Below are 11,520 nucleotides of genomic sequence, written 5' to 3'. Positions count from 1 at the left end.
TATGATGTATAAATGATATAAGCAGACTGTATATGTACGCAATAAAACCAACCGAAGAATTCCTCTATTTGTAAACGGCCTGCTTGTGATTCAGAGTGGCATTTCCCCTTCTTTTCCTCTTTCAAATCATTCCCCTAGTAGGACAGTGCTATATCACCACAGCTGGTTTTGTTTTATCCTTCTTTACAGATTTCAACCCCGTCATTGTTACTTCGTATTCCGTCGCATTCTCAATGCCCTGCCCCGAAGCAGCCACATGCGGCGCAAACACCACCTTCATCCACCTCTTCCAAGTCTTGAGCGTCGGTGATCCCACATCCACATCGTCATCCGCAGAAATAGGAGCGGCTATCCTCGTTGGGCGGCCATACACAGGTCGCTTGTAGAGGGCTACGCGACAAGATATCTGCGTAGACCAGACGAGCCCCAAACTCGGGGTTTTCAGAGAGCTGGAGCTGCGGGGGTCGTCGCCCCAGCCGGTGAACCAGCGTTGCTGGTGATCTAGCGCAAGGGCGGGCGATGCAGGCTGTTCGTCGTCTGGGAATGAGAAGGAGAACGGCATGGAGGATGAGGGCGTGCTGGAGAGGTTCGGTATGATTGATGGAGGGGGCATGCTTCGCGAGGCGAGGGGGCTCTCGAGGTGAGACGGCGACATGCCGCTTCTCATGGCAAGCGGGCGTGGGACGGAGGGCGTGGTGGAGGATGCGAAGCGGTCGGCGACTTGATTTGCTACAACAATGGCAATGTTGTGTCTTCGAGCAAGATCGCGAAGTAGAGCACCTAATCGGATGAGCTCAGCGCTGCGAGTGGCCATGTTAGAGCCATGGGAGCCCTGGCGTTCGAATTCGGCACGATAGTTGGCAGCCACAGAATCGATAATCATGAGGCCTATATCATGTCTGGATAGCAGCACGGGTACCTGATATTCCAAGATGTGGTCCTGAGACTCAAGGTCAGGAGTGACGGCGCTGTGGATGCTATCTAGAGACGCCGGAGTTCCTGCTTCGCTGGCTTCTTGCAGAATCGTATTCCCTTCGAGCATCTGGGCCAGACGCCTAGTTGCGAGTCCAGATTCCGTCGAGATGTAGAGAGCTTGCTTGCCCAGTCCACGAGGAGCGGGGAGTTGTACGGCTAGACATAATGAGAGGAGAAACTGTGTTTTGCCCACCCCACTCTCGCCAGTGAACTCTGTGATATGACCGATGGGCACTCCGCCTCCGAGTGCTTCATCTAATCCATCGTCTAGGGTGCTAATGAACTCATCGGAGGGGGTTGATATAGGCTGTTGCGGTTGCTTCTCCTCAGTTGAGGACGGCGACGGCGAAGACGGCGGTGGCGCAAGCGGCCTGCTAGAAGCAAGGTCGTCCGATAAAGAGGCCTGTATAGCAGCAAGAAAGCGCCTCAAGTCAATTATTGGTAGTTGAGTCCGCTTTGCTAAGTCTGCCGGGTGTGTTGTGAGCAGATCGGTAGTTGTGAGGGCGTGTCGTTCGATAGTCGGAATAAGAGCAGCAAAAGCAGAAAGGGGAAAAGAGGGAAGAATGTGGAGGAGGTCCGTCATTTGAATAAAGGCGTCCACAACATATACTTAAAGCACAAAAACACAACGATTTAAGGCCAGCTGAACCACGCCCTTTGGCGAACAAAATGCAGGGTGGAGGAGAGAGGGTGTAAGATGATAGGACCGGAGGCTCGTAGCTCAGAGGATTTTGGCACCAGTACTGCAACAACGTTGTGCCATGCTACGCTATTCCATGTCATGTCTTGCATGTGGCGTCCTGAGACAGTTTCCCTTTGTTTTGTGTCTGGCCAGAGCCTTGTTTTGATGCGCTAATGCCGCCCTCGTGCGTGGGTATATAGATTAACGAGGCCGCTACAGCTCTGTGGGTTGGGGGCTCCCGCTGTACCCCAAGCGAGAAGGGCGTAAGGCTGTTCAACACAGATCGATCTCGATTAGTGACTCTTGTGTTTATATTGACGTGAGTTGTCAAGACCAATGGATCCCTGGTTGAGGTGTTGCTGCTTGATCTGGTAACGTGGTGTTTTCTGCGTGAAGCAAACCACCGCGTTGCTTCTTCACGCCTACCCTACACTCTGTCGAATTCTGCTTAGTCACACGCATAACTGTATGCACAAGCGCAAAGTTCTGACTCGGATCTCGCACAACTTCTCTTGCGTCCTGCATCCGCGAAGGTCAAACGGAGTAACTCAGCTTTTTTACCCCAACCTATTTTCGCCTATTTTCGCGCCTAGTGCAAGCCCGATCCCTGTCCGGGTTCCGCTTTGCAACAATTCGTCGATTCAGCCTCACATCCATTTCTCTCAAGTCTCGGATCCTCGAGCTACCGGTGAGCCTGTAAGGGTCTAGCAGTCTAAAAATGAGGCGGCTTAACAGTTGAAGCAAGGGTCTCGCTAGCTCGTGACTGATTTGTGAGCTACAGATGGCGGTAAAAAAAGAAAAAAGATCGCTGAGAAGAAAAGCCAAAAACAAAACAAGACTACTGCGCCCTTGCGATAGCTCGGCTGGGCGGCATACTCGAATGAGAGCGAGGCAAGACTTGGCACCTGATGATTGAGGTGAAGACACTGGAATCAGCCGGAAAAATCAAGCATCAAATCCACCGAAATTACTGTATTTCTGACATCGACGGCAAGCCTCCTCAAAATGTCTCACAGAGCTAGCTCTGGAAATCGACACAGAACCCGAGACGCTTCGACCACCACGCGATGGTGCGATGGGTGCGATGGCGCTGCGGCAGATTCTGACAGGGCATCAATTCCACGCTATTATGGGCATGGGCAGCTTAACCCGGCCGTGGCTAGTGGGTGGGCAGCTAAAAGTTGCTTGTTGGACAGGCTGTGCTGCTGATCGCGCATGTGTTGCCATTAACAGTTGTACCGGCCCCTCTCATTTCCACAATTGTTCCTCCGTCTTATTCGACAACTATAAAAGCTTGTTCCCGATTTAGACTCGGCGTCGATAGGAGCTCTGGTTCCGCGGTTTGGAGCTTTCCGCGCTTGAGGGGGAATGGAAGACGAATGCCCTGATGCGTGGGAGACGCGGTTAGGCATCAAAGTCCGTGCTTAATTTGTAAATGATGGACAAGCGGCTCACGAAAGATTCCGGTGCCGGGCCTCGCGGATGAAGCGAGGCGACTCTGTGCGCAGCGGCATGGTCCTGCGTTGTTCAAGCGGGGGCCTGTTGATGCCATGGCTATCATTGCGATATTGGTTCCTCGCCCACCACTTTGCGGCTGCGGCTGCGCTTGTGGCAAACTATCCAGCAATGGCTTCAGATCTTGTGGCTTAGGCTACGGGATGTCAAGCTCTGATTTAAGTTGTGACGCCCAGGGGACCAACACAACTTCGTAGACGAGTGTTGTGATCAACAGCACAAACGAGATGCTCTGGTTCTGGCTGGGCGGCAATCATGTTTTGTCACTATCCTGCATGGACCTGACGCCCTTCCGGACCCCCTGTCGTTTTGCCTGGCGCACAATGGCCGGGTGGTCTCATGGATCTAGGATCTATTTGCTATTAGCGTGCTACTCTCATTCAGCTTCTGCAAGCCACCAATCCGACGACACGACGTCTTGCGGTGATGGCACCTTTACACACAACACCCATGTCCTCCTACAACCAGTCTTTCGACTAGTAGGCGAGCTAACTTGAGGCTGAATGGAGCGGAGGATGCAGTTGTACCAATGCAAGTACCAGCAAAGCGGCTGGGCAGCTACAATTCATCAAACCGGACGGGGACTATACCTCAGTAGCTCGGGCATATTTTGTGCTTTCTGTGCCTTGGCCCCTTTGTGCTATCACTGGTGCAATAAAACCATTTGGGTGTGCCCCCAAACCAGACCGTCCCCCCTTTCCTCTGCTCTGCTCCTTCTTGTCCTCAGTACTCGGTGAAGCCAAGTTTTGAGACACGGCATTGTCAATCCTCCTGTCGAAAAACAGCATCGCGTTGAAGCCTAGTCTAGCCATGATGAACAAGGCAACAAGTGTATATGCCGCCTTCGCGGCTCTGTTGGCCGCTGCCGATGCTCGCAACTTGAACAAGCTTCCTAGAGCAACTGCTGCTTCCGATTATGCCTTTGATGGCTTCACTCCCAAGCCGACTGATGCTATCAACTTCCCCTTCCACCAGGCTCTTCAGCGCCGAGCTGGCTCATCATCAACATCCAGCCCCACGGTTGTCTATATTGCCCCTGATGCCACTTGCGGTTACATCTCTGGCCTTGCTGGCGCGGGATATACTTGTGGCGTTTCGGCAACATGTGTTTTCTTCACATCATCGGCTGCTGGTCCGGGACATGTCGCCTGCTGTAACTCGCAGGATTGCAATGCCAGAAACGTTTGCATTGACTACGAGGGCTACTTTAGCCAAAGCAAGTGTAACGATGGCTGCAAGGTCGATACCTTCACTCTCAAGTGGTATGTTGTTTCTCCTGCTTGTTTGTAAATTGCATCTTTGGGTGTTAGCTAACATTATCATCAACAGCACCAACTCGGCGCTGCCCTACTGCAACACAATTTCCTTCCCTGGAGATATCATGGACGTCTTTTGCAACAATGCTCAGATCACCGAGGTGCAGGCTGCTCTGACCACATACCGTGGAGAGTCTTCCAGGAGGTTCTCGCCTCTCACATTGACGAGCGATTCTCCTGAAAGTACTGCCGCCAATGACTTTACTTCTTCTTCCACCGATTCATCTCCTTCTAGCACATCAGAGACTGCCCCAGCAACCACAACTCCTGCTCCCTCTAGCGGCGGCGGCGGCGGCTCCAACACTGGTGCCATCGTCGGAGGTGTCGTTGGAGGAGTTGGCGGTCTTGGTCTGATTGGCCTCGCTGCGTTCTTCTTCCTCCGCCGCAAGAAGACCCATTCGGCTGTCCCGCAGGAGCAAACGCCACAAGTTCCTCCCGCCGTCTATCAGACTCCTCCTGGCATGCAGCAGACACCCCAGGGCCTATACGATCCCAAGTTCGCCGCGGCTACAGGACAATACCCGCAGTACCAGCAGGGATACTACCCTACTCCCGAAGGCCAAACCATCTCTCCCGTTGATCCTCGATACAGCACTGTCACGTCAAGTACCAGCCCGGTCCCATCTGGCGGCTACGCGGCTCCTGGACCCGGAGCTTTCCAGCCCCAGGAGAATGTTATCCACGAGGCTCCGGCGCAGAACTCCGGCGACCACCGCGGCGAAATGCACGAGCTCGCTTAGACGGCAGCGATAATTGATCAGGCATGGTTTGACGAAGCTAATACTATACAAGAAGAAAATTCGGGATGAGATGAGGAGCAAGTATATACAAGTTGGCGTTTTGTGGAATTTTGGAACTTTGTCTTTGCATTGAGTGGCCGGAGTTGACTAAAACCCCTGGGGCCCTCTTTAAATAACGTTTGTATTTTTTTTGCCGCAGAAGGACGTGAGCGGTCTTAATGCTGTTCATTTTTTGTGATATCATTAATTACATACTTGGCGAGGCATGATTGTCATTTATTATCAGTTGAAGCCCGCCATTACTGTGGATATTCTGCCAGCGCATACTTACCGCGGGGCGACGATCTTTGTTATATACATTGGCAAAAAGATACAGATGAGGATGACGATGAATTTGTGGATACTATTAAGTTATGTGATATCTTGGGGAATTATTTTTGACAATGCCTTGATCTGTCATTGAAACTTGGTCAAATAATCCACTTTATAAGCATTGCTGTTGGGTGGAGTTTTAACGGAGTAGATTGAGGCTTAGATGTGGATGTACTTTTGGAGTTTTGCGATGACGAGGCAGAGTCATACCCGTGTTGGATCTTGTTTATGAGGCCAGAGTATTGCTTGATACTGTCTTGCGGATGAGATGGGGCGAACCTTCATGCTAAATCTCAGGTCACCTCGCAAGAGTCGAATAAACAATAAATTAGGAGCACTACTCATAACAGCTATTGTTGGTATGCGACGTAAATTACTATCAACCTGTGCTCAACAGAACCTTGTGGAGTAAGAAGTTGCTCGCTATCAACAAATTAGACTCGAGATGCGTACAGTCTGAGCTCCCAAAGCTGATGTAATTCAAACTGCTAACTTTATAGCTCATCATGATCCTTTTTGTTCATTCTTGCCACATTCTCACAGTACGACGAGTCAATCATGCTCCGCCTCCAGAGCGCAACACCAGCAGCAGCCGCGTATGTTAGATCCTGGGAGACTAGCAATTCCACCTTGGGGCCTGTCATGGCCTCCTTATACCTGTGAATAGGGTCGTTTTGTATACGCGTGATGGCTTGTCTGACGGCGTCCATGAACTTTGGGTTATCTGCGGCCTCACCTGCCACAAGCAATATGCAGTGCTTTCGGAGGGAAAAATCACCGGGAAAGTCACCGCTGGTGACGTACTCTTCAGCTTTGGATACAAGGTAATCTTCAAGCTTACGCCAAAAGCTTTCCTCGTCGCTTGCGTGCTCTTGCTGCTATAAACCAAGTTCAGGATTGATGGCCACAAGTCGATTACTCGTAGCCGAATAAGAGTCGCACGTTGCTAGTTGAAAGGAGGTGTATAGAGAGTGATATGTGAAGCTAAGCAGTGTCCAGTCGTTAGTACCCCATCATTTGTCGAGATAGAAGAAGAAAATGATACTTGCCTAACAAAATATACTACTTGGTCGGTTCTTAAAGGCTCGGTTTCGTAGGCCCATGGAGGCTCATCAAATATACTAGGGCCGAAACAACGAAGATTTGGGCATATCCGGCGCCTGTTGGCAGCGAGAACAGTATTAGTCTCGCCAAGATAGACAGGATCCATATTCTCAATCGTTACAGGCTTGAGGCCTGCGAGTATGCGCGCCCTTTGCAGCAGGCCATCCAGTAATGCTTCCTCATGTTGCCATGCACGCACATATGGCGCAGTGAAGACGACAGTGGCTGGCAGAGGTGCTCCAAGAGTGGCTTCTGATGCAATTCGCAGCGACCTAAGCATCTCAGCGAGGATTGTACCGCCATACGTTGGGCCAAACCCGGTATATCGATTTAATAAGATCAATATTTCTTCCCATAGTAGACTGGATCTGGTACGCTCTTCATACCAATCTAGGTAGTCTTTCTGTTTCTCCAACTCGCTTTGCATAAAAGCCCTGTATCGTGGGCTCCCCTCGATCTTGGCAAGCTTGACAATAGTTCCGTTAGGCAGATGTGCGACCGCAGTCCTAATCATGTTAGATGGAATGATTTTTGAGCAAGGGTCAACGTACCCGTAGGACTGCCCAAGATCAAAGCCGATGGCAGGTCGTGGGTCGACTCCGCTGGCCAACGTGAAAGGCAGAACGGCCAGGAGACATAAAACGGTAGTTAACCGAAGCTTATTAGAGCCGGGTCTATGACTTAGTTGGACCATGGCGAAGCCTTATTGATTTGCGAAAACAGAGATTTAATCCAGTGACTGTTTACGTTGCGCGGGGGACGGTGAGTTGGCCAGGCTGAAGTTGCGGCGTGACTCAAAAGGAAATGTACCAACAACCTTTATAACACCTGCATTCGTCATCACGTGGGTAATGAATGTGCTCTGTGCTTAAAAGAAGACATTATAGATTTGAACGGCTCTAAGAAACTCTCAAAACTCGCCTGTTTAAAATACTATATAAGGCGCTTATTACTTAGTACCCTGTGCGAGTATATAAATACATGTACGCGCCCATACATAACCTACTGCTGCTGCCTGGTAATATTTCCTGTAGCAGCACGAGCAGTAACAACGGCTCGCGTCTTTTTGCTTGTATACATTGCGCATCTTATACATCCACTTCTGCGTCGTTGTCTCTATAGTAATGGTCGAAGACATGTATGAGACACTCAATGGGCTGCCAATAAATATCCCGACTAACCTGATGATTAGGTCTGACGAGGGCATCCCTATACCATACGTCGCAGGCGTCTCTCTACGCCTTGAAATTACCCAAAACTACCAAGACTTACCCTTTCCCCGAGTGACTGCGGCATCCATTACTAGGGTACTCGATATCACCATGTCTTCGGTAATGTGCGTTACCATTACTCTAGACTCAGGCCAAGACATTCACGCAGTCCTTAAACTGTACGATCGTCGGTTCGGCGTGGATCTTCGCGACTACAGAATGGTACATTTGCCTCTTACCACTGAAAAGCAAGCGTTGTTCAACTCCTTTGTGAGGCGAAAGGCAATCGGCCCTTTTCTCACACAGCTGGCCCAAGACCAAGAAAGGGAACTTATACCAATCCCACCCCATCACCACCTCGACGACGACAACTTTGAGGGCAGTGAAAAGTACGAAGCAGCTCTCTGGAAGGATTGTGATGACATGTTTAACTGTGAGACCAAGGCCTATGAGTTGCTGAAAGATCTTCAAGGAGCCGGAATACCGCGTTTGCTGGCCGCCGTCCGGCTAGTGAACACAAGCTCTAGCATACCCTCGGATCTCATCGACGGACCTGATGCTAAGTATTGGGATGTTCATGGCATTCTCCTCCAGTACATTCCTGGAATTAATCTGATCAATCTCGACGGCTCATCAATAGATGTCAATGAATGGCCGATCTTCGTACAGCGTTCTGTAGATTTGGTTCACAAAATCAATGAATACGGCGTGGTTATGATGGAATGTTCCGCGCGCAACGTGATTGTGGACCAACAGTCGCAACAACCTTTTGCTATCGATTTCGCGCAGTGTTGGTTCAAGCATGAAATGAAAATGTGGGAGCCAGGCAATGAACAGGACGATGAGGAAGATGAGGAGGAGGAGAGTGAGGAGAAAGTGACTAAAGAGAAAAAAGATAAAGAGAAGGAGGATGAAGAAAAAAAGAACGAAGAGAAAGATGACGAAGAGAAAGATGACGAAGAGAACGAGGACGAGGACAGCGAGATTGATCTAGAAGATGAGTACTGGTATTGAGTGAGGTCTACAGACAATCCTGGTGCCATCGGATATGTTATGAGCACGCGACTACAGCGAGAAAAGGGTGTCAAGATCAAGGTTCAATTCCCAGACATCTATGGTAGATCAATAGAATAGGATAATGGGGGGAGTAGCTGTTCAGCACTCCAAGTTGGCTATCCAGCCCCCTTAAGACTGCTTGAAGTTTGAGCATCGAAACTTGATGTGAAAGAAAGCCAGTTACCGTTGTTACAGCTACGGGGATTTAGCTGCTAGTACGTAAGTAAAACTGAATGTAGTATATACCTCATTCTTTAAGTAACTGTCACTTCTACAATTCTTTACTGTTACAGCTACATTTCTCTTGTATCTATCTTCCGCTATAGCCATAAGCGCCTAGTATTCGGTATTATTTTCAGGTTGCACCACGGAGTGTTAGATAGCACAATTGGGGATCATGTTGAACACATGTAGGCACCCCCTCTCCCCCAAGTGTAACAAAGAGGAGATGGGGAGGGACTAGTAGACGGGATTGCACATATACAATGCGCCTCTAAGCTGCCACAAGGCATAAATTCTAGCTCGACGTGAATCGCCGCTCTCAGCCCAACGTCAACTTGAAAGCCTTTACAGCCAACACAAAGCCAAGTAGAACATGACAGAGACGTGTGGCGCAGCAGGTAGGACCAAGGCAAATCTTGTCCTACCCTTGGGGGCTGCCTGAAGTGATTGTGTGTAAGTCATTGTATCAATTGACTCACTCTGATCAAAGCCAAGGACTCAAAGGGGCCCATTCTCATGAGCATTTAAAAATGCTAGTGTGCACTCTTTCAGGGTTTCTATCGGCCTTCGCTTGCATTTATGCCTGGTATCGTACTACTAACGTCATTTCAACGGTTGCGCTTTTGAAACTTCAGCTCAATTTGATGAAATATCTTTGGTGTTGTAGAAGGCAAAGACAGAGTTGGCCTAATTGAGTCTCCGGAATCTCTTCTTGTAGGAAGACAACATGCCGAACCTGTACAAGAAGGGCAGCGGGCTCAGTCTTGACGATGGCGCTACTGCAACCAATCCCTCTAGGCTTCTTACTCCTCCAAGGACCCCTTCCCCTACGCCAGATACGGCTGTGAAAATTGATCAGCAAGCGACAAAAAAGATCGATCTAAGTGTGCTGAAATGTCGACTCAATCTCCAGGATTGGCGATGCGGATGCCTTACCCAACAGGGGAAGCCCTGTAAAAAGTATACGCCGAAAGAGAATAGGACGAAGGTGGATAGCTTGATAGAATCGATGGTGGCTTTGACTCAGTCGTCTATGGAACTCGAAGACAGGCTACGAAAGTTGGCTGAGCTAGTTCACTGCCATCTTCATCCCTATGAAAGACATATAGAAGATCGCGTTGAGAAATGGACATCTATCTTCCCTGTTGGAGATGCTAAGCCATCTATACCTCTGGAGAAGCGGATCACAATTGCTCTACGTCGCGATTACACCCATTGCAATAACCGTTATTGCATAGGGAAGACATTGAAGCAGGAGGATTGCCGTTCGAAGCTTGATGGACGACAGATGCAAAATTACACCAAGACTATTGATGAGATTATCCAGTCGGTAGCTTGCTTTGATGATACTAAAGTTGAGTATCTTCTCAAAGTCCTCGCATGTAATGGGCTTTGTGATCACCACCAATATCAGTCATCTAAACATATCGAGCTATGGACTTCAAGACTCGTGGAGATTCGCAGCACATACCAAGCAGAAAATAAGCAATTGGCTAATAGCGGCTGTACTCTGGATGACTCTGATATGTCTGGCACAACTTCACAACCAGAAATAGTACAAAGGCTAATGCTCAAAAATAGCACTAAACATGATCTTGAAAAGCGAGTCGACTCAACACCTATTGACTTAGCATTACCTCCACCAGACCAATACTGGACCAACGCCTTTGATGAGAGTCTCTTTAAAATAATCAAGAGAAGGGATAGCCCTCAAGACCTAAAATCTTCATACAAAAAGATCAAAGCTAACGCGATGCGTCCTTTGGAAAAGAAGTTGGGCGACCTAAAGAAGGGATTCATATATCTTTATACGGTTAAAGGAAACGAGAGATTTGTCAAAATCGGATACACTACTCGCAGTCCGGCAACACGGCATGAAGAGTGGAAGTTGAGCTGCAACAGAGAACCCAAGTCACTCTTTGAAGGCTCAATAGTCCCAAATGCCCGCCGTATTGAGGCCTTGTGCCACGCCGAGTTGGATTATTGTCGGACAAGAGTCTATTGTACCGGCTGTTCGATACAGCATATTGAATGGTTTGAAATGACGCCTGATGATGCTATTTCGGTTATCCAGAAATGGTCAAAATGGATGGAATCTAATCCATATACTGAGACAACGCCAGAATCCGGTGTCAAGTGGGCATTAAAAGCAGAAGAGATGAAGAAGCTTGATGATATCGACACATTCATGAAGGATTTAGCGCTTCGATTTGACAAATGAGCCGAAGTATGAAGTATTGATGTTGCATTGGTGGCTTGGATAAGGAAAGAAATTGGGTACAGTACTATGGGTCAATTGATCAAAAACTTCAGGAAAGCAGATGATA

At 49.0% G+C, this 11,520-nt stretch overlaps 5 protein-coding genes across 5 annotated transcripts; 3 read left to right on the top strand and 2 right to left on the bottom strand.

Moving 5' to 3' along the window:
* Positions 1 to 148: 148 nt before the first annotated feature.
* T069G_08453 (rad51 domain-containing protein) lies at positions 149 to 1,558 on the bottom strand (the record flags this gene model as incomplete). The annotated part of the gene is made up of 1 exon (XM_056175663.1): positions 149 to 1,558. The coding sequence occupies one exon, from the start codon at positions 1,556 to 1,558 to the stop codon at positions 149 to 151; it is 1,410 nt and encodes a 469-aa protein (XP_056026612.1).
* A 2,424-nt stretch (positions 1,559 to 3,982) lies between these two features.
* Positions 3,983 to 5,228, top strand: T069G_08452 (uncharacterized protein; the record flags this gene model as incomplete). Its single annotated transcript, XM_056175662.1, has 2 exons — positions 3,983 to 4,434; positions 4,502 to 5,228. 2 exons carry the CDS (start codon positions 3,983 to 3,985, stop codon positions 5,226 to 5,228), a joined length of 1,179 nt encoding a protein of 392 aa, XP_056026611.1.
* Positions 5,229 to 6,094: 866 nt separating this feature from the next.
* T069G_08451 (uncharacterized protein) lies at positions 6,095 to 7,398 on the bottom strand (the record flags this gene model as incomplete). Its single annotated transcript, XM_056175661.1, has 5 exons — positions 6,095 to 6,336; positions 6,405 to 6,478; positions 6,543 to 6,584; positions 6,650 to 7,210; positions 7,256 to 7,398. 5 exons carry the CDS (start codon positions 7,396 to 7,398, stop codon positions 6,095 to 6,097), a joined length of 1,062 nt encoding a protein of 353 aa, XP_056026610.1.
* Positions 7,399 to 7,828: 430 nt separating this feature from the next.
* T069G_08450 (uncharacterized protein) lies at positions 7,829 to 8,929 on the top strand (the record flags this gene model as incomplete). The annotated part of the gene is made up of 1 exon (XM_056175660.1): positions 7,829 to 8,929. One exon carries the CDS (start codon positions 7,829 to 7,831, stop codon positions 8,927 to 8,929), a length of 1,101 nt encoding a protein of 366 aa, XP_056026609.1.
* Positions 8,930 to 9,920: 991 nt separating this feature from the next.
* Positions 9,921 to 11,414, top strand: T069G_08449 (uncharacterized protein; the record flags this gene model as incomplete). The annotated part of the gene is made up of 1 exon (XM_056175659.1): positions 9,921 to 11,414. The coding sequence occupies one exon, from the start codon at positions 9,921 to 9,923 to the stop codon at positions 11,412 to 11,414; it is 1,494 nt and encodes a 497-aa protein (XP_056026608.1).
* Between the last annotated feature and the right edge of the window lie 106 nt (positions 11,415 to 11,520).

This window comes from Trichoderma breve, chromosome 5, assembly GCF_028502605.1.
Source record: "Trichoderma breve strain T069 chromosome 5, whole genome shotgun sequence".
Lineage (NCBI taxonomy): Eukaryota > Fungi > Ascomycota > Sordariomycetes > Hypocreales > Hypocreaceae > Trichoderma > Trichoderma breve.
The sequence above is the reverse complement of the archived record's forward strand: the minus strand, read 5'-3'. Positions and strand labels throughout refer to the sequence as shown.